General features: G+C 39.2%; 1 protein-coding gene across 5 annotated transcripts in view; it reads left to right on the top strand.

The window, feature by feature from the left end:
* Nucleotides 1-25,813, top strand: part of LOC102212508 (ankyrin-1-like) — a 78,861-nt gene that overhangs the window by 29,948 nt on the left and 23,100 nt on the right. For 4 of the 5 annotated variants that reach the window (XM_005729338.2, XM_013909871.1, XM_013909870.1 and 1 more), the window contains exons 2-30: nucleotides 2,970-3,071; nucleotides 8,149-8,247; nucleotides 8,719-8,817; nucleotides 9,508-9,606; nucleotides 10,159-10,344; nucleotides 10,594-10,692; nucleotides 10,835-10,933; nucleotides 11,049-11,147; nucleotides 11,948-12,145; nucleotides 12,545-12,643; nucleotides 12,891-12,989; nucleotides 13,379-13,477; nucleotides 14,539-14,736; nucleotides 15,014-15,112; nucleotides 15,337-15,435; nucleotides 15,672-15,869; nucleotides 16,026-16,124; nucleotides 16,330-16,428; nucleotides 16,525-16,623; nucleotides 18,238-18,330; nucleotides 18,479-18,551; nucleotides 18,733-18,753; nucleotides 20,065-20,188; nucleotides 20,425-20,488; nucleotides 21,028-21,140; nucleotides 22,202-22,426; nucleotides 23,362-23,516; nucleotides 23,795-24,006; nucleotides 25,360-25,564. In XM_005729338.2, the coding sequence (XP_005729395.2) occupies nucleotides 2,970-3,071; nucleotides 8,149-8,247; nucleotides 8,719-8,817; nucleotides 9,508-9,606; nucleotides 10,159-10,344; nucleotides 10,594-10,692; nucleotides 10,835-10,933; nucleotides 11,049-11,147; nucleotides 11,948-12,145; nucleotides 12,545-12,643; nucleotides 12,891-12,989; nucleotides 13,379-13,477; nucleotides 14,539-14,736; nucleotides 15,014-15,112; nucleotides 15,337-15,435; nucleotides 15,672-15,869; nucleotides 16,026-16,124; nucleotides 16,330-16,428; nucleotides 16,525-16,623; nucleotides 18,238-18,330; nucleotides 18,479-18,551; nucleotides 18,733-18,753; nucleotides 20,065-20,188; nucleotides 20,425-20,488; nucleotides 21,028-21,140; nucleotides 22,202-22,426; nucleotides 23,362-23,516; nucleotides 23,795-24,006; nucleotides 25,360-25,564 (3,553 nt within the window). The remainder of the gene's footprint in view (nucleotides 1-2,969; nucleotides 3,072-8,148; nucleotides 8,248-8,718; nucleotides 8,818-9,507; nucleotides 9,607-10,158; nucleotides 10,345-10,593; nucleotides 10,693-10,834; nucleotides 10,934-11,048; nucleotides 11,148-11,947; nucleotides 12,146-12,544; nucleotides 12,644-12,890; nucleotides 12,990-13,378; nucleotides 13,478-14,538; nucleotides 14,737-15,013; nucleotides 15,113-15,336; nucleotides 15,436-15,671; nucleotides 15,870-16,025; nucleotides 16,125-16,329; nucleotides 16,429-16,524; nucleotides 16,624-18,237; nucleotides 18,331-18,478; nucleotides 18,552-18,732; nucleotides 18,754-20,064; nucleotides 20,189-20,424; nucleotides 20,489-21,027; nucleotides 21,141-22,201; nucleotides 22,427-23,361; nucleotides 23,517-23,794; nucleotides 24,007-25,359; nucleotides 25,565-25,813) is intronic. The other variant, XM_013909869.1, reaches the window with a different exon arrangement.

The raw sequence follows: 25,813 nt of genomic DNA, 5'->3' as shown, positions 1-25,813 counted from the left end.
ACATATCACACTACATATCACTACATTTTGATTAAAACTTGAATATATGGAATTGAATCTTGAATATATTGAATGAACCTGAAACAGTGACATTTGTCAGTAACTGCAAACTTTTAAGCAGTAGTGCAGCTATCACCATGTCTCTTCTTAAGTACATCATGGAGTTCAGTACCTTTTTAACTGTCACTTCTACTGTGTCTACTTCTACATCTACTTTTTATCTAGAAGGATGTGCAGGATAAAGTGTGAAATTAAAAAAGCTAACAAAACAATAACAAAGAAGAATAACTGGCACTAGTAAATGTGTTGCAGAGCAACAGCAACACAAACAGCATAAAACACAATGGGGAACACATGAATATGGGGAAAATACTGTAGAATGTGAGGAGGGAAGCAGAAGCGAAGTGGTGCAGAATGGGTTTCTGGATTTTTCATTTTCAGCTAAATGTGGTCAGCTCATGCCTCATGTTGTGGCTGGGTCTATTCACCTGACCAACACTCATTAACAAAATAATTTGCCACATGAAAAATGCACATAGAAAATGGCTTCATTTAACAATGGCACAGACTCATTGGGAAGAAGAGAGGGGATGCAGGTGTAGACTGTGATCAGTAATATTATGACACCAAGATAAATGAGGCAAAGGACCAAGATCTGAAATGGCTTTTGGTTGTAGAATAAATCATAGCGTAATATACGCATGATAAATAAATTTAGCTGAACACCAGCAGGGTTCAGGACCACATTTTTTTGTGATGAGTCTTTGCTAGAACCCATTTGATCGTGACAGCAATTGTGTAAAATAATGTGACAAGCGACCTTGATTAGCTTGATAAGCAGGTATTATGAGGTTATAAAACTGGAGGATTATACACCAGTTTTGGTGTATAATTTGCGACCGTGGTTCAGGTGGTTGAAAAGTTCATCTTTAACCGGAAGGTTGCCGGTTCAATACCCCAGCTCTCTCTGTCCTGGTCGTTGTGTCCTTGGGCAAGACACTTCATCCTACCGCCTACTGGTGTTGGCCAGAGGGGCCAATGGCGCGATATGGCAGCCTCGCTTCTGTCAGTCTGTCCCAGGGCAGCTGTGGCTACAACTGTAGTTTGCCTGCATCAGTGTGTGAATGTGAGAGTGAATGAATAGTGGAATTGTAAAGCGCTTTGGATGTCTAGGAAAGCGCGATATAAATGCAATCCATTATTTTTTTTTTTATTATTAATAACAGCCACGCCTTTTCAAACTTGATGCAGGTTAACCACCGTCCCCTGTTCTCACAGGATATTTGCATTGCTCAGATATTATCTATGCTGGCACAGTAAAATAATCAAGATTTAAATAGCTGGGCCCTACACTGCTGCTTGAAAAGCTGAACTTCTCCCTGAAGACATGTAAAGGAAAAACAGCAAAGCTACAGAACCAAAATTCAGCATGCATAAATTGCCTCACAAGCTTCACAAGCTGCAGTGTGGAGTTGAAAAGAGCAACTGTAATTGTTTGTATTAGAAAAAAAACTCATCTGGAAAAACAGGTTACCACATTCTGTAAAGACAGAGTAATTATCATGTACTGTTTAAAATATCTTCTCTGCTCACTTGCCAGTTCCTAAAGATAGAATATTCATAAGAGACTCTCCATAATGTGACAGACACCTACAATGTACACAGTAGCAGCACACTGGATTGTTAAGTAGGAAGGCTCCTGTCACTGATAGTGAGTCTTTGAGGTCCTGTCTCTCATCTCTGCTGTGCACAACTGCTGTCTAGCTCTTATGTTCAAAGTAAAGAGACCAGATGCTGAATAGATAATACAATATTATCCTTCAAATACGCACGCAGGAAGATAAGAGTAACAGGTAACATGTATGATATTTATAGTATCGTCAAATGTATTTACACAAATCACGTACCAGTTAAACAATAGATTGGTGCCAAGATAGATGCCTGTGCTGACTTCAGGAAAGGGCACTTAGAGTAACATGAACGAATCGAGCTCCTCTAAGAGTTGATGTCTTTCCTCCTTGGTATTATGTTAAAACGCACCTGAATGCTCCAGACCTGCAAACTGACAAAACATCTGCATTTTTACCCACTTATTTGCTGATGATCAGTCAATGAAGCGCATTCAATTAGCAGCACCTGGCTGCCACATTCCCTCTTAATTCTTATGGAAGCAGTCAAGGTGTACCTTTTCACAGGACTGCATGGAATCCTGTAAAAGTGTTATTTTTCACATGAGCTGTGAGGAGAGAAGAAAAGATGACTCAGTGACTTGAAAAGGGCAAGCATATCTTTAAGCAGTTCAGCCTAATTAAAGTACTTGGGAATAACAGCTCAAACTGGTGGTGACAAGGGTGGAGAGAGGGTCAAGAGTGCAGTACACTGCATAACATTTCTCTTTCACAGCGTTGAATCATTTCATTGTGCAGGTCAGTTGTATTACATTATTTGCTGATAAATGAAATCGGGGTGGGCGTACAAACACTGACACACAATGAGATACAAACCACAGGAGCTTTCCTGCCTGAGATCAGACAGGCAGACAGCGGAGCTTGTGATGAAGCGTGCTATGAATGCCAGCCCAATGCAGAGTGTGGGCGAAACACGAATGGAAGGAGTCTGACATTTTAAGCCTCTTACAGAGGGCAGAGAAGCAGTGAATGTGCAGTAGTATCATATTCCTGCATATTGCCCTGTGTCTTGCCTTGAAGGGTAGTTGTGTTATTATAATGGATTAAGATGTGTAACCTGACTGAGGCTCTTAGTGTAACTACAACTTGATAGCAAGGATAATGTTGGAGGAACAGTTAATATTGAAGGATCGTTGCATATTGTTGCTCTTTTTACAATTTCACAAATAAGCAATTTTGTCATCAGTCATCGCTGTTATGTGAAAGTTTTTAAATGCACAGAAACACAGTGATTTGTATTCACCTGCGTGCTCGCTTCCTCCTCTCCTCCACCTTCTGCAGGCCGATGCAGCCACCAGCTTTCTGCGCGCAGCTCGTTCAGGGAACCTGGACAAGGCGCTCGATCACATCAAGAATGGAATCGACATCAACACAGCTAATCAAGTAAGACAGTTTCAGTCAATTCACTGGAACAGCCATCAAAAATCTGCTTACGTTTGTGCCTGTGTGTGTGTGTTTAAGAAAAAATGGCAGCCACTGGTTTCTATAAACAAAAAAGGCAAAACAGGGCTCATATCAAAATCTGTTACAACATTTAAATAAGAATTGTGGTACAAAAATGGTTACATTGCAGCATTACTCTATTTGGTTTTGCTTTTTGAAATGTAAAGAAATTAAAAATTAGCCAGAAATACATAATGGCTCAACTTATCTTGGTGACCGCACCGTATATAAATATATAAATGTATAAATATACCAACACAAGTGATTTGATTGGAAGAAAAACAAAATAAAATAAACATCTGAAAACTGGGCCTAAAGAAACAAAAACAAGAAAGGGTGCTGGGCCAGTCATGCAATGGGCTGTAGGACCCAGAACTTTCCTTACTAAACTAATGAAGTAAGAAGGCTAAAATAACAAGTAAAGCCACAAAAAACAGACTACTAGCTCATCCATTACTCCACGTGGTGTACCTAGGTGAAAATGAGGAACAGAGGAGACAGGGGAGCAGGAAAGAGAAAAGGAGGCAAGAGAAAGCAAATAAAAGAGGAGGGTGTATAACAAGGTCTCAGTGCCAAGCCTTTTTCTCAGTGAGATCTTCCCTAGATCAGTCATCATGCATTCTGGAAAAATGGACAACCTATAGCAATCTATTATCGGTACAAGTGAATTAGCTTTGACTGATCTAATAATCATACCTTTCTTTTTCCAAATCCACCATGGAGTTAGTATTGGAGTAATAAACATTTCAGTGCACTGTTAAAAGTGAAAGAGTACCACTGAACAAGAGCACATAATAGGAGCAGACCAAGCTTTATTGTTTGGTCTCTTAATGTTTCTCAGGAGAAATTTCTACCAGTGCAGTAAAGAAATTTGTGACACTTAATGTGCCCTTGCACATCTCTTGCCCTCCTGTTCATTTATTACTTGCTCTAGGGCAGCATGTTGGGAACGAGTTTTGTCTGCTTGTACTGTTTCCTTTAATCACTTCTTGCAAGATACCTTTTATAAAATATCACACCATTATACTATTTTTGGGATAAATGGGACCTGTAATTACACCATTGAGCCAAACCTTTAGGAAGATCCATCCTTGATATGATAAAACCCTGATAACTCATTTAAAAAAAAATCTTTAAACCATCATTAAAGTATTCTCAGCAAGATTATGGATAAAAGTAGAATATATACACATGAGTGAATGGTGAAGTTTTTACACCAGGGCAAATCCTACTAGTAAAATATACTCACTAACTACTGTCGCAGGTATGCTATGCTGGTAGTAGGTTGGACTCCCTTTTGCCTGCAGAACCTTAAATATTCATGTTAGAGATTCAAAACATTGCTGGAAAGATTCCTCAGAGCCTTTAGTCCATATTGACATGATGAGCATCACACAGTTTTGAGCTTTCTGCGACTGTGAGTTATCATGCTGGATGCAGCCATCACAAGACGGTCATAAGGGACATGATCAGCAATAATACTCAGGCAGTCTGTGGTATATAATCATTCCTAAGTTATTTCTTATGAAGCCCAAAGTGTGACAAGAAAATATCCTTAACACCATCACACTACTGAAAAACGGGACGATCGCATTTTTTACACCGTTTACTCCAAATTCTGACCCTGCCATCTGAATATCTCAGCAGAAAATGAAACTCATTGTGTGCCTGTGCACGGTAGCTAACAAGAGCGGCACTGAGTGTGGTCTTTTGCCACTATACCCCATCTGCTTCAAAGTTTGATGTGTTGTAACTTCATACATGGTTCTCAGCATGCACTGGCTGTAATGAGGGGCTATTTGAGTTGCTGTTGCCATCTTATAAAATCAAAGCATACTGTCCATTCTCCCCTTACCTTTGACATCAACAACTGGATTTTCTCTTTTTCTGATCATTTTCTGCGAACCCTAAAGTTGGTTGTGTGGGAAAGTCCCAATAGATCATGTGTCTTGGTAGCTTTTCAGTCATCCAGCTAATATTGAATGCTTTCACGTGTCATCCAAGAGGTTTCTTCAGTTCTAAACTACGGATAAAGAGTCCGAGGTATGCAACCCCCCTTGAAAATGGTGTTGAAGGTCATTGGCCCACTATTATCCTCGTAAGTCGTCACATGAGGCAAGCTGTGAAAAAAAGCATCGAACATTAGCATCGCAGGGGTCAAGGTCTGAAACCTCTGCAAGACATTTTGAGCTACTAAGGTCACCTGAGGAACGCAGGATGGGCTGAAACGCAGTGAATCAGCAGTTTCTGTAATACTTAAATCAGCCAGTCTGGCACCAACAACCATGCAACATTCAAAGTCACTTCAGTTAATTTTCTTCCCGATTCTGAGCCTCTGAACTTCAGCAGGTCATCTTGACCATGTCTAAATGCACTGAGCTACTGCCTTGTGATTTGCTGATTTTATATTTACATTAACAAGCAGTTGAACAGGCATACTTAATCAAGTAGCCAGTGAGTATATGTACTCAAATCTGTACTGTAAGTACTTTGCCTTGATGATTAATGTTTCACTAGCTTAAATAATTAAATTATAAATAAAAAAATGGAAAGATTGATTTCCCTACAACATATATAGTACTGTAGCTCTTTAGCACTAAACTGTAGGAAAGAAAGGTTTTCCCTTGCTAAGAATATCAGGATTAAAAAACAAGCTAAATAGATAATTGCAGTTTATTTTCATTCTATTTTGCCATTAAACAAACTGCATAGATTTTTGTCATTAGAGGAATACTTAATGCCATACCATTATTTCAGTGTTATCAGTAGAGTGCTATTTTGCAAAATCAGCAAAGGATTTAAATATAAACCAAAAGGAAAATTAACTATTCATGACTCCTAGACCCCCCTGGGTTTCTTTCATTTTGTAAAGTAGGGTATATTAATATTTAAGTACAGTTGTGGTCAAAAGTTTACATATGCTCATCATGGTCATGAATGCCATGATAATTTGGGATTTTTAATGATTTTGTTGAACTGTTCTTTTTCCAGGGTGGAATGACTACATAACACATCTTTAATGACTAGAAAATACGAATTGGATGCACAAGGTTGAATTTTGGGGCGGGTGGTTATAATCCACACACAGTCAGATATATATAAATATATTATGTATATTTATATATATTACTTCCATCAGTATGTGATGCACTACTGATGGAAGTAATGCAATTCAATTGTATTTTATATAGCACCAAATCACAACAACAGCTGCCTCAAGGTGCTTTATATAAGGTAAAGACAATAATACAAAAGAGGCAGAAAAAACCCAACAATTATAAGACCTCCTATGGTCAAGTGCTTTGGTGACAGTGGGAAGGAAAAACTCACTTTTACCAGGAAGATACCGCAAACAGAACCAGCCTTAGGGACTGGTGGCCATCTGTCGTGACCATTTGGGGTGAGGTAAGGAAGAGTAACACACAAATAAAATAACAGTGGATGTGCAGTGGATTTCACTAATCACTGTGGGTCACACTTCAAAATGAGAATTGCATCAGTACATATTACACATTACATTACACAGAGTTTGTAATTGCAGAGACAACTCCATTCATTTTGGGCATGTCATTTTCAAGCAGGAAGCTCAGAAAGCCCTTTGGTTTGCTTTGGTTTGGTAGTGTGGGGCATTTAATAAACTCAGATTTATTTCACAGGCCTGGATTGGAAGAGTTAAGTAAAAAAAGTAAAAGAAAAGTTAGATGTCTTTGATTATGATGGTTTCTTGGTACCATATTGCCTAGAATTCTGCCATAAAATTGGCCCTATACAATGGCATCACTTTTTCCCCTTTATATTCTTTGAAAGCAAAAAATATGTCAATAAAAAATGCATATTGGCTGGTTATTGGCTGGTTAGCTTGCAGGTGCGGTAGAGGAGCACTTGGTGATTTCATGGGCAGAAATCTCTATGCAGACCTACAGCCACACCAGAGAGCAGGATTTGACCTGGAAGCCTTGGTTGCTCAGTAGTTACTATTGTTAATAGAATCTAAAAAAATTGGATTTAATACCCACACTTCTGATCATTTTTAAGTTATTAAATATTGTTTTTATCTTATGTTTATTTGTTTACTGTTACATTGATGTCTTTTTGCTCATGATGAAAGCAAGGGCAGACATGGTATATTTATATATGATATATATTATATGTGATTCTGCAGCAATGATCTGGCCTTGCTACAGAAATACAGACTGTTCTTGGTTTACCTGTACCTACCTAACTAATTTCCACAGCTATTCCATTATTTGTGTGTTATGATGAAAAAAGAAAAGAAATCTCACCCTGTAGCTGCTTCAATCACATCTACACACAGCAGACATTCACACGTTACAGTGTGTGTAATTGCCTTTGATACAAAGTGTGTTTCCCATCAGAGCGCATGCTCGCAGAGATGCTCTGTTACCCATTTGAATTGAGTGACACTGCAGTATGATCAGAAGTCTGAGAGTTTGTGGATCACTGAGACTCCTGGTGGCCAGATTGTTTACTACAGGCAGACTGCATCTTCTACAAACATCAGTAATTCACTGTGCAACTAAGCTGCCACAAAAAAGACAGATAATCACAAAGAGAGACAAACCATGCTGAGATAAAACAGCTGTCTCATCAGAAACTTCATTTTTTCAGAACTGAGCCCTCGTGCTGTCACAGTGGGTTTATCCGTTATTTTTAGAGACACTCTAACTAGACAAGTGATGTTCTGCACAGCTAGAGAAAGTGAGCATATGTTGCTGCACTCACAGGGGTATAGGAGTGAAGAATACCATTTCTATCCTCTCCTCTTGTGGCTTCCTAATTACCTGTCAATGAAGTGGGTGGAGTTAGAACCGATGGAGAACTGTATAAGCTTTGGAGTCTGATTATGTTCAGCAGCAAGTCCTACACAAACCACAGCATGGATAGCATATTGTTTCCTTTTCTCAAAGGTCATAAAATGCTTTCATGTCTAAGCTTTACTATTATAGCTTTGGTGGGAGTTGTTTGTGTAACTAAATCTCTCCATTTCCTCCTTAAGAATGGTCTTAACGGGTTACACCTCGCCTCTAAAGAAGGCCACGTCAAAATGGTCTTGGAATTACTCCATTCTGGCATTGAGCTGGAAGCAACTACAAAGGTACATTTTTTTCTGTTCTCTCTGTTTCTATGTTTCCAACTTGAAGTGAGTGAACCGTGGTAACTGCCACACTTTCCCAAAACTTGTCTTATTTTACTATTTTAACTCAGGGTTTGTTTAGTTGAGTTGAGTTGTAAATACTGGGACCAATGGAAAACTACACTTACAATACAGATACACGACATTTTTTTATGTAATACTTTTGTATTTAAACACAGTTTAAATAGACAGTTTAAGTGTTTCTCATTTATACCAAAGGTATTTATTGATGAACAACTAAATAAACTAAAACAAAGTTTTCCTGCTTTTAGTCGGTATAGCTTTTTTAATCTTATACACACTACACAGACTAGATTTCACTGTTGAGTTCTCAGCGTAGCGATCTAGGCCATTAGGCTGTAATAATTGCCCTCTCACTCACTTTAATTTTCTTTTCTCGCCTTCTCTGTGGTTTTTTTATGTGACCTCAAGAAAGGGAACACTGCTCTCCATATCGCAGCGCTGGCAGGGCAGGAGAAGGTGGTGGCTGAGCTCGTCAACTATGGTGCCAATGTTAATGCCCAGTCACATGTGAGTCGCCCCAAGCTGCGTAGAAGGGTTGAACGTATGAGCCAAGTGTGTCGAGTGTGTATGTGCATTTGTGCGTGTTTTGTTCCTGTTGAATATGTGTCACAGCAGCTGATAAATCATTTCTCTGCATATTTATATATAGTATCTGTACTCATAAACATGTGTGCGTCTGTGTCCTCGGAAAGATAAGCACCTGTTTTGTATCCAGTACTTTACCCATAAAGGTAACGGTAGGATGCTTTTAAAAACTGATACAATTTTTTATTTTTGCAATTTTTATTCATCATTAACCTTTTTAAAAAGTGCAGTACAACATTTTCTGACGCCTCTTTGCTTTAAAGACAGAACCAATTCTGCTGGATGCAGTTAATAATTAATAGGCAGGATTGTTTGTGGCAAAGTTTGTTACCAAACTTTAGCTGTATCAGTGTCCTCTGTCCATTCATGTAATCTAAGGCTAACTGCATAATGTTTGGATTAGGCCTCTATGAAAATATGGGTGCTTTGAAAATAGTTCTTCATGACTCAGGCTTTACCTTTGGATTGTTGTTCATAACTGCTCTAACTTTTGCATAGTAGTATACATGTGTATGCATATGTGTGTTTGTTTTCTGACATCACCACTTGCAGTATAGGTGGATGCCCATTTCTTGTGTGTTTTTTCTACAAAATGTATTTATGTCCCAACAGAAAGGGTTCAGTCCTCTCTACATGGCAGCACAGGAGAACCATTTAGAAGTGGTCAAATTTCTGCTTGAAAATGGTGCCAATCAAAGTCTCCCAACTGAGGTATGTGTCTTTCAACAGCCTGTTTATTGTTGGGTGTTTCCTGACAAACCACACTGATGATGGGTCTTTACTATAAGAAACTGTAGGATGTGTAAAGTAGTCAACAATTGTGTCAATGCGAGAGGTTTACCAAATGGAAATTTCCTTAATTAACAACAACAAAACTTTAATTGTCAACAAACATTGCGGGATCATGTAAATACAATTATCAATAGAAAATAAATAGGAACATATTTAGTGGTTTTAATTGATAGAACAAACAGAAATTGTCGGGCAAGAGGATATAATTTGAAATCACATTGTCTCTAACATGCTAACATCTAACATCTCCCTTTATTATGCCTGCTCTCATTCCATTTTGTTTTGGCCTAGCTTTTCTGTCACCTATCAATGTACATACTTGAATTGGTGTGTTGCACAGTTTTCATTGTAAGAGTCCTACAAAAAAAATAGTTGCAGTCTATTTTTAGTGACAAAAAAGTGGTTCGTCCTTTAATTAACCTCCTCTTCTTCTTCTCTCCTCTCTGTTTCTCTTATTGTCCCCTCCCTCAGGATGGCTTCACTCCCCTTGCAGTGGCCCTACAGCAGGGCCACGAAAATGTAGTGGCACTGCTCATCAACTATGGCACCAAGGGCAAGGTCCGCCTCCCTGCCCTGCACATTGCTGCGAGAAACGATGACACGCGCACTGCTGCAGTTCTCCTGCAGAACGACCCCAACCCCGATGTTCTTAGCAAGGTATGCATTCACTGAGTATGGGTAAACTAAACTGTCAATAAGTCAGTCAAAAAGAAAAGATGTTGCATGAGCACAAAAATGCAGCTGATAAGGAAGTTCTTTCAATTAATTATACACATTTAAGGAAAATTCTGTAATCTCCTTCCTTCTTTTATCTGTAAACCTTTCACATTGTCCTTATTTAGTAAATATTTTTAAACTGTTGCTTGCTAATGCCCATTGTGTGTCTGTCTCTCTCTTTCTCTTTAGACTGGTTTCACACCTCTGCATATTGCAGCTCACTATGAAAATATGAGTGTAGCCCAGCTGCTGCTGAACAGAGGAGCGAATGTAAACTTTACCCCCAAGGTCAGTTTAATATTATAAAACATAACGATTTGCTTTTCTACATATATATCTACATGCAGAAGCTTTTAATGTAAATATAGCTGGGATATAAATTATACTATAAGCATAAAATTGACTTGATTTATTGACTTTGATTGTTTAGAATGGCATCACACCCCTTCATATAGCCTCTAGGAGGGGCAACGTAATGATGGTCAGACTATTGCTGGACAGAGGAGCACAGATTGATGCCAAAACTAAGGTACTAAGCTGCAATTTAACATCTTCTACATTTCCCAGCCTGATTTTGGAGTTTGTTAGTCTGCACTTCATGGTGTTTATTTCTTGTCTAATTTGCTTCACTTCTCTCTTTGTAGGATGAGCTGACTCCTCTCCACTGTGCAGCTAGGAATGGTCATGTTCGCATTATTGAGATCCTGCTAGAACACGGTGCTCCCATCCAGGCTAAAACTAAGGTAGGTGGATTTTGTGAAATATTGCACTATGGCTGATCTATGGAGGTATGCTCTGTGGAAAAGAGGACTGAAAGTCGTTAGAAGCAAGACGAACTACAAGCTGCAAGAATCAGAAGTGGTGAAGTTAGATGAGTTCTAATACCTGGAGTCAACCATCCAAACCATCCAAAGTAACAGACAGTGAACAAGAGATGTGTAGAACAGAGTGCAAACAGGGTGGACAGAAGAATAGCAGCAAGAGTGAAAGGGAAGGTTTTAAAGTTGTGAGACCAGCCATGATGTTTGTTTGGAGAAAAGGGTAAGTGACAAAAAGACTGGAGGCAGATACGGAGGCGGCAGAGTTGAAGATGCTTAGATTTTCATTGTCCATAACAAAAGTTTGTCTATTAGAGTGACAGCTCAGGTTCAACAGTTTGGAGACACAGTTAGAGAGGCAAGCCTGAGGTGATTTGGCCATGTGAAGAGGAGGTATAGTGGATATATTGGACGATGTTGGACATAGGTTAAATATAGAGCTGCCAGACAGGATGACAAGAGGAACACTCCAGAGGAAGTTCATGGATGAAGTGAAGGAGAAGTTTGGTGTGACAGATGAGCATACTACAAATAGGGTGAGATTCCTGACAGAAGGAGAAGCAATCACCATGGCTGCATGTTTCATTAATGTGGGGTCTTTTCCACATTTAGCTACTGAGAAAATCCCATGATGACTCAGTCAGTGTCAACTCTCCAACCTGCTCTGCCTCCATATGGCCTACAGTTGATCGCTGGAGTCCCTATCGTATTGTTCTTTCCTACAGAACGGTCTATCCCCCATCCACATGGCAGCTCAGGGGGATCACATGGACTGTGTCAGGCAGCTACTCCAGTACAATGCTGAGATTGATGATATTACACTCGACCATTTAACTCCTCTTCATGTAGCAGCCCACTGCGGTCACCATCGCATGGCCAAAGTTCTCCTGGACAAGGGGGCCAAAGCCAATGCACGGGCTCTGGTGAGTAACCGTTTTCTTTTGAGATCATTTCTATTAAGTTACTGTGGAAAGTTTTAGGCAATGAATGTGATCTCTATGGCATTCATACATTCTAGGATCTTGTGTTAATGAGGAACTAACTGTAGCAGTAATTTGATATTCTCCGTTTCTCAAAGTTGGCATAAACTCAGCTCACATTGCTTTGTCTTCTGCCCTTAAATGAGTTATAGTTGTGTTCAGTTCAGCGAACTTCTAAATTAGTAAAAAAATATATATATTTATATTAAGTCCTTTAAAAATAACGTTTTCTGTAATTTTGAGTTGAAAATGTACAACCCATTTTTAAACTGAAAAGTCAAAAATCTTCAGCACTGTGATTTATTTCTGAGCTGTTTTTTTACTATTTTTTTATGTTTGCAGAATGGCTTCACACCTTTGCATATTGCTTGCAAGAAGAACCACATGCGGTCTATGGACCTGCTGCTTAAGCACTCTGCTTCCTTAGAGGCTGTCACAGAGGTAGGATGGTGTGACCACGAGGAAAAGGGTCTAAAAATTAACAAATCCTTATCCTGATGTGCAAGCCCTCACCCTGACAGTTGTATGGTACTTGACAGAGCTAATCACAGTTCTCTAAATCGCTGCTACCATCATTGATAGTAATCCACATAGGCCAGACAGACGTGGCTAATGAGGTTAAATGTAATTTAGCCTATTTATAATGCATGAGTTTGATGTGCTTTTCTTTTCTGTTTTTTGTTCACAGTCTGGTCTCACTCCTCTTCATGTAGCAGCTTTCATGGGGCATCTGAACATAGTGAAAAACCTGCTCCAAAGAGGGGCTTCACCCAATGCTTCCAATGTGGTGAGCACTGCTTTTCTCATCCCAGAACAGAACAAATTGAATCTGACTGAAAGGGGAATAAAGTCACTCCTTTGGAGATCTGTTTTATGGAATGCATATTAAATAATAATTAACTACTGGATTACTGAAATTAAAAGGCCAATCTGAACCATGGCCTTTAATACTACGATAGAGGATTAAAACAAGATTTACTCTAAATTTTAAAAAATATGTGTGTTTGAACTTTATCAGAAAGTTTTAAAACTCAAAATAAATAAATATAGAAACTTTTCATTGTAGGTTGTTACAGATGGATGAACTGCAAATGTCAGTATACATATGGACCCTTATATACACATTTGGGGTGCTATTTTGTCATTTGAGTAACTACCTGTATTTATCTACATCAGAAAGTGGAGACTCCTCTTCATATGGCCTCCAGAGCAGGACACTGTGAAGTTGCTCAGTTCCTGCTCCAGAACTCAGCACAAGTGGATGCCAAGGCTAAGGTATGAGCTGAGTAGTAGTACTAGTAGTACTACCAATGCTTCCAAGCAGAACACAGAGGGTCAGCCTGTCCATGCCACTAAATAAACAAAACAAAACACAAAACAAATATTTCTACAAGCTCCTCTGGGTGCAAAGACCGCCTTTTATCATTTGAGGAACATAGCCAGAATCAGACAAGTTTTGTCAAGCGACACTGCAGAGGTTCTTGTCCATGCATTTGTGTCTTCACGTATTGATTATTGTAATGCTCTTCTTTCTGGGCTACCAAAAAAAAGTTTTAGAGGTCTACAGATGGTGCAAAATGTAGCTGCTCGCATTTTAACAAGAACTGGGAAAGTTGAGCACATTAGCCCTGTACTGAGATCTCTTCATTGGCTACCTTGTCAGGTTCGAGCAGATTTTAAGGTCCTGCTGCTCACCTACAAGGCTTTAAACGGACTGGCACCTTCATACCTCTCTGACCTTTTACACCTTTATGTCCCATCCCGTGCTCAGGACTCAGGACTCTGGCCTTCTAAAGGTTCCTAGAGCCAGAAAAAAGACAATTGGAGAGCGTGCTTTTTCTTTCCGTGCCCCGTTTCTGTGGAACACCCTCCCTCAAGATATTAGGCAGGCATGCTCTTTGGAGGTTTTAAAAACTAAGCTGAAGACACATTTGTTCACCCTATCTTACATGTCTTAATTCTACGGCTTTTCGTTTTTAAATTCTTACTGTTTTAACTTATTATTATTATTATTGCTGTGTATCGCTTTTATTTATTTATCTTTTCAGTTTCAAATAGCTGTACAGCACTTTGTTTGAAAGCGCTTTATAAATAAAATTATTATTATTATTATTAGTAGTAGTAATAGTACCTTATTCAGCACCCAAAACAAACTTACAAATGATCGTGCAGCAATTATCAGTCAATCACTGATCTTTTTAAGTTGTCACAAACAATGCATAAAGGCTGTTTCATGTACACAGTGGCAGGTTTTATTAGGCATGATGTTTAATTTCCCGATGCTCAGCTGTATCTGTTTTCCAACTTGAACTAAACTCATTGTCCTCTGTGTCCAGGATGACCAGACACCTTTACACTGTGCAGCCCGTATGGGCCACAAGGAGCTTGTCAAGCTGCTCCTTGAGCACAAGGCCAGCCCTGACTCAGCTACAACTGCAGGTCACACACCTTTACACATTGCAGCACGTGAAGGACATGTCCAGACTATTCGAATATTATTGGATGCTGGAGCGGAGCAAATAAAGATGACAAAGGTAAAATCAGAATTAAGATTAAATGCTCAGTTAGTGCAGACCGCGTTTTATTGCTAACTGAACCGCTTCTGGCAAAAGATGACCGTTGAGGTTATTTGAGTCTGTCTTATGCTAAATTAAATAATTTAAAATAATTTTATCAGCTAAATATAAGCACAGATAACCACAAATAGTTACATATAGTAAAACCCCATATTCAGAAACATTGTGGTGTACAGATGCAACTGAATCTTTGACAAACATCTTAGTCTTTTCTTCTTCTTCTTCGTTTGAGTAGAAAGGTTTCACTCCCCTCCACGTGGCCTCCAAATATGGAAAGGTAGATGTGGCTGAACTCCTTCTGGAAAGAGGAGCAAACCCAAATGCAGCTGGGAAGGTGAGCCAGTCTGTACTTTTGTTGACAGGCAGTGAGGAGCAGTTCATTCTGCAAGTTTGACCCCACCCCGAGATAATTTTGCTTTCAGCTAATTGATTGATTACCATGGTATATGTTTCATATATACATGTTTCTGTGTGGTTTTTTTGCATATGTGTGTGCATCTGTGGGTTATATATATGTTCATGCGTATGTGTGTGTGTGTGTGTGTTTGTGGTTAACAGAATGGTCTGACACCCCTTCATGTGGCCGTCCATCACAACAACCTGGATGTTGTTAGACTCCTGGTCAGCAAGGGAGGATCTGCACACAGCACTGCCCGAGTAAGATGTTCACACATATGTGTGTGCACATTAGAGGCAGGCCAGCATAACCTGCCAATCCATGACTGACAATCATACAAAACAGGCTAAATTAGAGTGATTCTCAAGCATACATTGACTTGCATAGCAAACTTTGTACTGGCAAGTGCTCTCTCACAGCAGCGTTTAAGTTATATGCTGGAAGAATAGCAATGTCCACTTTTTTATTTCTGTTTTGTCCTTGTTTCTTTCTGCAGAATGGATACACTCCCCTTCACATAGCAGCCAAGCAGAACCAGATGGAGGTGGCCAGCTGTCTTCTTCAGAATGGGGCATCGCCCAATTCTGAGTCCCTCCAAGGCATCACGCCCCTACACCTGGCTTCACAGGAGGGACGGCCTGACATGGTGGCTCTGCTCATTTCCAAACAGGCCAACGTAAATCTTGGAAACAAGGTATAATATTAGAATGGAGAGAATTGATCATGTTCTAAAGAGTAAAGTTTAATTCCTGTAGTTTTATATGTGCTTTTTTAAAATTATTATTAGATTAATATACTGTCCAAACAATAGATAAACTATGATGCTCATTCCTCTGGTCGTTCTTTGTAGAATGGACTGACTCCTCTGCATCTTGTGGCCCAGGAGGGTCATGTGGGCATCGCAGACACTTTGGTCAAACAGGGGGCATCTGTTTATGCTGCTTCACGTGTAAGCTACATCGATTCCACTGAATACACATAGACATAAAATACCATGTGTGTGTGATGAACTGAAGAGATGGCATCTTTTGTCTTTATACAGTCTTGTGCGCCAAATGACTAAGCACATATTTGCCCGATATTTAGACTGACAATTAATGGGTATCACTAAAGCAACTAAACAACAGCTTGCTGTCTTTCTCTCTTTGGCTCAGATGGGCTACACACCCCTTCACGTGGCCTGTCATTATGGCAACATCAAGATGGTGAAGTTCCTTCTGCAGCAGCAAGCTCATGTGAACGCCAAGACAAGGGTAAAATTCCTTGTCAGCACCCCCCTTTTTTTTAATCATATTTAGTTTCTTCTTTTGTCCGTCAAAACTTTTTTATTGCTTTCTTTTTTGCTGCAGATGGGCTACACCCCTCTGCACCAGGCAGCCCAGCAGGGCCACACAGATATTGTCACACTCTTGCTGAAACATGGAGCCCAACCCAATGAGATCACCTCGGTGAGAAACTTTTACTAAACCCTTCCTTGTGCAGCAGTTTTTCTGAATGAACAAACATGTGATAACAAATAAAGAAATTGCCTTCAGTAGAATAGTTAGCACTAGATTAGATTCAGATCACAGATCATCATCATCATCATCGCTCTCTTGACTGATAAACATTCCTATCCTGTTAAATATTTCTCTGTAAACGTTTTTCCACATGCACAATGTATGTGTGTTCACTGTCAGGACTATTATTTTAGTTGCCGTGACTACGTTGCAATCAAACTTTTTTTTTCAGTGTGTACTCTGGAGCTAGAGTTCCCCAACAAAAATTGATGTTGCATCCTATTTTGTCTATCCATTTATTTTACATCAGAATTTTTAATTTTTGATACTTTGTTCAGAGATTCTTTTTACATCACTACATACACCTGACAGCCCTAATTGGCTAGTTAGATTTTAAATTAATGATTTTGACAGGCACAATTTATGAAAGGCCTGAAAGATGCAGTTTAAGACCTAGTAATTAAACCGTAAAATTTAATAGCTTTTTTTTTGTCTTTCCATTCACTAGTTTTGATATATTAGAAGTTTGGACATGTGTATAACTATGGTGGATACTGTCCAGTATATGTTTGTTGCAGCCTGTAGGATATATCAGTTCACCTTTTGCCTTCATATTTTTTAATTTAAAAAATCTACATTTATCTGTATTTTGACTGAATGCATTATGTTGTAGATGTGTACCGTAATTGTAAAAACTATATTTCTTACAGGACTCCATGCAGTCATGATAAACTAAGTATACCTTGTAGCTTGTAAAACAACCTTTAGCCGCAACAACTTGAAATAATGATTTGCTGTATGACTTTATAATTTACAACATTGCATTAGTTTATGGAGGTTTGCAGGCATTCATTTATTTACAGATCTCTTATGGTCCCATCACAGCATTACAGTCAGGCTGAGGTCTGCACTTTGACTGGGCCACTGGGCCCACTGTGACACCTTGATTCCTTTCTTTTGCGGCCATGCTGTTGTATACTACCAACCTTTAGCTCTTGGACAGATGGCCTCAAATGTGACAGATTTCATGGTCAACTCAATGAATACAAGGCGCCCAAGCTGCAAAACAAACTCAAATCATCACCCGTCCAGTACCAGCATGCTTGGCAGTTGACATGAGGTATTTGTTTTTGCTAAACATGGTGCTGAGCAGTATGGCCAAACATCTCCTCTTTGGCCTTGTTTGTCCAAAAACCTCTTGTGGTTTCTTCAGATCTAACTTGGCAAACTTCAGCCATACTGTCATGTTCTTTTGAAGTAGAAGATGCTCCTTCCCGGCAACCCCATCAAATAAACCATACTTGTTGAAGCTGTCATGGATTTTAATAGTCAACATGCTAGCAGAGACCTGTAGAGTCAGAGCTGTAGCTCTTGGGTTTTTTGCACTTTCTGAGAATTGTAGAGAATCTGTTGGGATGTTCACTCCTGGCAAGATTGTGGTATTTTGTCTACAAACACCTGAATGCTTTGAGATCTTCTACTTTTATTTTTCACAGGACTCTAAAATACTTCTTTTTCCTGTGGAAATGTTTTTAGTCATTTTAATTATTTGTCTCCGTGTAGAACGGCACGTCTCCCCTGGGCATTGCTAAGAGGCTGGGTTACATCTCTGTCATCGATGTGCTCAAGCTGGTAACTGAGGAGTCCGTTTCTGCGGTGAGCATGGTTCACCTAGTTACACCAGTACATGAAGAAGAAACGTTGACCCACCATGATCAGATGTTCACTGAGCAAACTCTGTTTTCCTAATTACATTCAGCTCCCTCACTGCTTGCAAATTAATTCCCACCCTGGTTCTCCACAGATCACGACAGAGAAGCATCGGATGAGTTTCCCCGAAACTGTAGATGAGATTTTGGATGTTTCAGAGGATGAAGGTAGGCTGTCTTATTTGATTATGTTAAAAGCATCAACTGTGCAGCTTTGATAATTAACTTTCAGCTCTGATTTTGGTAGAAGACGAGCGCATGGGAAGTACACTGACATGTCGAAGTACCAGCATGAATTTGACTGTATATGTGCGACTGTTTATAACACCCTTTTCCATTTGTCTTGTAGGGGTTGCCCAGCTAACGTTAGGTAGGACTGTGTCTGTATCTCTGCCTTGTCCGGTCCGGTGACTCGTAAACTTGTGCCTTCATTGCAGTTGCACTTTCTCATTTTCTCTGTGTGTCACTAAATGTCTTTCTAATCAGTTCTACTTTTGACTCCAGCCCTGTTTGTTATCCTCTATTTTCTCTGTCTTATCTTTGATCTCTCCTGTTCTCCCTCTTGTTCAGAGATTTGCTTTTTCTTTAAAAAGTCTGTTTGTCATCAGCATGTAGTCACAACATTTTCCTTTTACCAGCACATATCTGGTCATGGATCTATCATTGACAGAACTCCAATATTTCTGTATTTAAATTTAAATGGCTCCCTTGCAGTGCAGCGTTGCTGTTCCTCCTGATTTTTACAGTGTAATTGATCCATAAACGGATAAAACACATACTGTGGCAAAGCTGTGACACTTTCCAGCAAACAGCTCCAGTTTATACAGTCATCGGCCTGCCTTAAAAATCTAGAAAAAATAAACCAAATTCGAATCATTTCAACACGTTTTGGAAGCATTTTTTCCTTTTGCAATGTGTTTTCTTGTTTTTATACTTGTTTAATTTTCTCACTTTTTACTTCTTTAACATTTTTTTGCTTTGTTTTCCTGAACAGCTTATACGAATGGGTGCTAAAGTGTCTGTCTTGTGAAGCGGTTTAAAGTTGTTGTTATAATTATTATTTTAGTATCATTCCTATTTAATAATTAAGGTGTTTTCTCCTACACAGAAACAACCATCACCACATGTGATTTCATCTTTAATGGGCATGCTCACTAAAAAAGCTGTCACCAGGTGCCTTGCAGTTTGCTGTCCATGCAGTGTCCTAAACTGTGTTGATATTCACTGTCTTACCAATCCTCTTCTTTCACTACTTTGGTTTCCATCGGCTCTGGTTGTTGTTGGTTTGACTCCATTGCTTGGACTAAAATGTTTGGAACTGCTTTGTGGCCATTTTTTCTGTGGTTTGGTGAAGGGATGGGAAGGATGGTGGAGTAGTAATTACAGATTTCATCTGGGGATTATATCAAAATTGATTTTACTCGAATTTGAAGAGAGTTCAAGGTTTTGAGAGCATTTCTCATAAAATACATTTTGAAACAACTTGAAATGTATTGAGATAAACTGATATTTATTGGGAGAACTTGTCCTTAATTTAAAGTTTACTCCGTATCCCCCTGGTGTCATCCTTTTCTCTCTTACTTCCTTATGTGCTCCTTGCAACCTGTTCCTTACCACTTATTTTTCTCTGTGTTCATTTTCCATGTTCTTTCTAAACATTTCTTTTACATTTTTACCACAGGAGACGAGTTGCTGGGGATGGACGGAGCTCGCTATTTGAAGCTTGATGATTTTAAGGACCAGGATGATGACTTTCTCTCCCCAAAGAAGACCCTCAGAGACTTTGAGGGCGGCATGGGCACCACGTAAGTCAGTGTGAGGTGGTGTGACGAGGAGTCTTTATGTGAAGAATGCCTAATATGATATAATTGAAAATGAAATTTGAGCTGGCGATTAAATTACTGACATAGCTCATTTATCCTTACCTTAGATTATGAGAAGCAGCAGAGTGAGCTCATATGATTTTATTAGAATTTTGATAGCGGTGTCATATTCAGCAATGGTTTCTTGTCTTACCTTATTCCTACCTCCTCTTCGACAGTCCATATTCTCCTGCTATTCCCAGGATCCCCTGTGTGTCACCAGAGACAGTTATGCTGGATCAGGTATGCTTAGCTCGTGACTAAGAGTGGCTTTGTAAGCATTTGTTACTTTATCTTATCCTCCTGAGACCTGAGCTCCCATTTGAATACTTTTCTAATTTCTTCTAGCTATTTGGGATTAGTTGGATCTGATAAGTATATAAACTAAGCTTCCTCTTTGAATAGGAAGCCATTGATTTGTTACGTAGTTGTTACATACTTGTATGTACTCGTAAAGGGACACTTAATTTAAGTTAACATTGCTTGACAATCACTTTCTTGTGCAGAATGAAGTTTTTAAGGTGCAAAAAAGAGGCTATAGAAGACAGATATTCAAATGGAAATATCACTAACTTATATTATTGAACCAGATTCTGACTTTTACTCATACCTCTTCCTTTATTATGGTCTTCTCTCTGCTTCATGTTTTATATCACCTCTTTCTCTTTTTATCTCAGTCTTTCCCTCCTACTTTTCTCTGGTTTAATCTTCTCAGTCATAGCTGTTTTACGGCCTCAATTTCTCACCGTTTTCCATTTTCATTTCTCCCTCTCTGACCTCAGCACACCCCCGTCCCTTTGCCAAAAGAATATGATGAAGATTCTCTTATCCCAAGCAGTCCAGCTACTGAGACTTCAGACAATGTCAGCCCTGTAGCCAGCCCTATTCACACTGGGTGAGTTATTAAAATGTTTTTCTTCCCCCGTTAAACCAAATTTTTAAAATTGCTTTTATGTTAAACAGTATCAGTCGTCGATGCTTCTTGTCAGGATTCTTATTATAGTGTTTTGGCAGACTGTGAAATTTCTGGCTTTACAAAAAAGTAAATAGAAAAAAAAAGTGCAGATAGTGCAGACTTGTTAAAAGCCTATGATGATAGTCAAAAGCATATTATATTTATCATCTATTTTTCTCTTAACCTGATTATAATTAACAAAATTGTTTAAACTCTAATGTCATTAACATTTAAAACTGGCAACTGATTCCATTAATTCATCTACTGAGGTGATAGTTTATGTGACAATAGCATCCTTTACTTATATACAATCTAAAGTGCTCTGTAAACTGCTACGAAAAAGGGCCTAGGTAAATGCAGTCCATTTATGTTTTAATGTTATTGCATAGAGGTATGATACCAAAAGATAAATGGTGGTTGTAATGATTATCAGTGATGATCACGATGATCACAATCCAAATTTACAGATATCTTATATTTAAAGGAACTGTATTCCAGCAATAAACACTTCAATTTATCAATTATGCAAAGTCATAATTTACTGTATCTGTACCTCCATGAGTCAGCTTTTGAAATAGTGAGTATGAAAAGATGACCTCAGACATAGAGACACCTGTATTAAGCCACCGGTATAATGCAGGAGAAGCAGAATCGGGATCTCTTTCAAATCTTTTCACATCATTCTTGCTGAGCATTGCTGCAGATCACTCGTTCTCTCCTGTCATATCCAGACAAGCAAATGAAAAGAGCGCCTACACAGTCAATTGATGTCTTCTTTATGAATAGCATAAACCATGAGCGGGCAAACCAGATCAATTCAAAACACTGCTGAACAAACAGCACATGAATAATCTGTTCCCATCTCGTAGAGCTGGAGGATTTCCCTGACGAAAGTCCAGTCTTTGTGTTTTTTTTCTTTCTGTCGTGTTTTATTAATGTTTAAATGTGTTTTGATAAAGTAAAGTTTACATGTTCTTAATTTATGGCACCATGTAACTCAGCTTCCTGGTGAGTTTCATGGTGGATGCTCGAGGGGGCTCCATGCGAGGCAGCAGGCACCATGGACTACGAGTGATCATCCCTCCCCGAACCTGCGCTGCACCGACGCGCATCACTTGCCGTCTCGTTAAACCCCAGAAACTGACCACGCCTCCTCCACTAGTGGAGGGCGAGGGCCTCGCTAGCCGGATCATCTCCCTGGGGCCGTCCAGTATGCAGTTCCTTGGGTAAATCAGACCTTTCTTTGGTTTATTAACTGTATTTGATCGTATTTGACTGTGCATTTACAGTCAAAGCAAAATACTTTTGTGTGTATTTGAGTGCCTATATGTGCATGTATTTGCGTGGCTCTTAATAGACATGACATGTCCAAGACAAGTTCAGTGATTGTGCCATTTAATGGACAAGACTAGATCATGACGGGGTATTTATAGGAAAATAGTCATTTAAGCAGTTTAAAACTAACCTATCACAGTGTAAAATTACAGAGAATATGGGGATCATCTACAGTACAAATTATCTTAAAAATATTTTTAAAAATCTTCAGAAAGTATTGTACACAAAGGACTAGGTTGAAAACCAATGCTGAAAGGTCCAGAGTCATGCTGGGATGATGTATCAAGCATTTCTGAAAACCATTGTGCGTGAGCACTGGTCATTTTTATTGTACAATATTAAAATTCTAACCATGCAAGGAGAAACATAAAAAGCATTCATAAACATGTCGTCTCTGGACATCAGCTCATTTAAAGAGGACCAGGTCTGACCAATCAAGTGGCAGAGGTTTTTTAGAAGTCACACATGTTGCATCTTCTAAGCTGTGAACATGCACTTCAAAAGGCTGTGTATTAGTGCAAATGGCATTGATAACTTGTACTGTTAATGTTAGTCTGGGCTCTGAACCAGCTGGCCTGTAGTTCAGAGTCATCAATTAGAATGTTTTGGCACACTGTGAAATAAAATAATACCGCAGAGCAGACCTCAGTCTGATGAGTACCAAACCAGGCAAGTAGGGAAATGCATTTGACTTTCAAAACTACAGCATTTAGTCTTCTCTGTTCCCCAAAACCTATAGATTGTCATTAAAAGACGAAGAAAAAGAAGATAAAATATGCACCTCTCCTACCTTTTTCTAAAAACCTTTCTGACATTTCATTCACAGACCAGTGATAGTAGAAATCCCTCACTTTGCCTCACTGGGACGAGGAGACAGAGAGCTTGTGGTGCTCCGCAGTGAGAACGGCTCGGTCTGGAAGGAACATCGCAATCGCTATGGCGACGAAGTACTGGAAACTATTCTGAATGGCATGGATGAAGGTTAGTGGGATTGTAATGGATGTCGCCTGTCAGGGAAACCTTGAGGGGTTGTATTAATCTTGATGTATGTCCCTGGAGTTACAGAAGACAAGCATAGGAAGGTTTTTTTAAACACAGAAGCTGCCTCCGCAGCATCAGACAGGCTTTATTCCCACAAAGTGTTCATTTAAGACTGAAATTTTCAGCTAGACATGTATCCTAACACCTACCATTACCCTCTTTTTCTTTCCTCTTTATCTCTTTTCTCTGCTTATCTCCACTATTTCACCTTAATATAGACTTGGAGAGCCAAGAGGAGCTGGAGAAGAAGAGAATCCGTCGAATGATCTCCACTGACTTCCCCCTCTACTTTGCAGTAGTGTCTCGCATACAGCAGGAGAGTGATCTCATTGGTCCAGAGGGCGGTCGGCTGACCAGTAAGCTGGTCCCCCAAGTTGAAGCCATCTTCCCTGAGACTGCTGTCACCAAGAGAGTGAGGCTGGGACTGCAGGTGAGAATATGAATTGAAAAGAGGCTTTGCACATGTACACTTTTCATAATTGCTTGATTGTTCAACACAAAAACAGATGTTCGAATGAGAAAACAACCAAGACTGTGCCAACATGTTTACCTCTGGCCTCATTTTCTGTTTGTGCTGCTTTCAGTCTACGAGTTCAGATTTGACAGATTTCATGCCATGAAGTTGATGTTATGTCTGTTTGACCAATGAGTCTGAAAATGCTTGAGTTTTGCTATCAGTCATGGAGACCTGATGCGAGACGTGAAGAGGCAGACTGATTTATTTCAGTACTATAAACCTTAATGCTAGAAGAAAGGTCATCACTTGTCATTTGAGATATCCCATCAAATAGTAAATCTATATTTCATTCAGTGTTTTGTGATGTAGCGTCAGTTATTATTGGTATTACTGTAAATCATGTACATTTTTTAAAGTAAATTTCTCTTGCCTTGCACTTCATTGTGATAAATTTGCTTTGGTTTATTCAATGAAAATGTAAAAAAAATACATCTACTTCACAAAATAGAGCTGTAACAAACAGTGATATCAAACCGATAGGAAGAAGATTTTCTCAGTTTTTAAACACTGTCAATAAGAATTTCATTGATAGAATAGGTTAATATAGAAAAATTATATACTTTATTAGAACATTTTCAAAATTTGCCTGACCTTTAAGAAGCATCTCTGGTGTTTGCAACACGTGGTGTCTGCCCTGCCAAACAGGAGCTTCTGGCAAATGTATGACTGGCTGTTACTCATCCAGACCTCTGCAGACACCCGTCTGGGAACTTGGCACACACTCATGCTGACTGATCTCTTTTCACACTACACCTACATTTGGCTTTGTTTTCCACAGCAGAAAGGAAGGAAGGATTATGGCTTCTTCATTTCTGTTGCTTGGTCACTTGAGTGTACATCGTTTACGTTCTTTGTCATGGCACTAATATTATGTACGTAAGAAGATTGCATGAGTTTTACTTTGGCTACGCTCGTCTGTTTTCCTTTTTATCCAGCCATTCGTCACTCCTCAGTTCCCCGATTTAAGTTGTGAGCCACAGTGACCAAGCTGATGCACTGATCTGAGTTTATGAATTTGTTGCATGTGTGAGTATGATTGGGAATTTGAAGTTTTAGCCTATTGCACATTTGCTTTTATGGTTTATGGTTTGTTTTCCTTTTTTTAAACATTTTGTTTTAATTGTTTGTTGATCCTTGCGGAGTTTCTGTTATGTTTTATTTGTGCTTGAGTTTATCTTTTCCATTTTCCATGTATGCAGCCTTCTCCTCCTGTCTTTTCGTCATGTCCTCAGTGTCCCTTTTTTGCCATTAACACTTTAACATCAGGCACAACCAATCCCTGATGAACTGCTGACCAGGCAGCTTGGTAACCAGGCCACCTTCAGCCCAGTGGTTACCATCGAACCTCGGCGACGCAAATTTCACCGTCCAATCGGATTGCGGATTCCTTTACCACCGTCGTGGAGGGAGAGCCCTCGTGATGCTGGCGAGGGTGATACCACCAGCTTGCGTCTTCTCTGCAGTGTCATTGGTAGGAATAACTTTACAGAGTAATCCCTTTTTATATTTAGTTTTTTCTTGTAACAAACATGAGATACCTAGGATTGTATGTAGGAATTGTTACCTTTCTCATTAGGGTACAAACAAAATGATCTGCCACCAGATTATATATTTTTTTGTGTTAAGCAGTTTTATTTACCAATTTGACTTTTTAGAGTAACCTTAAAATGACTCTTTATGGTGGTGAAGGGGAAAATTTGAAATACTGGGGCAAAGAAAA

This window comes from Pundamilia nyererei, unplaced genomic scaffold, assembly GCF_000239375.1.
Source record: "Pundamilia nyererei isolate P.nyererei 1_Seehausen unplaced genomic scaffold, PunNye1.0 scaffold00032, whole genome shotgun sequence".
Classification (NCBI taxonomy): Eukaryota; Metazoa; Chordata; class Actinopteri; order Cichliformes; family Cichlidae; genus Pundamilia; species Pundamilia nyererei.
Note: the sequence above shows the minus strand (reverse complement) of the source record. Positions and strands in the feature narration are given on the sequence as shown.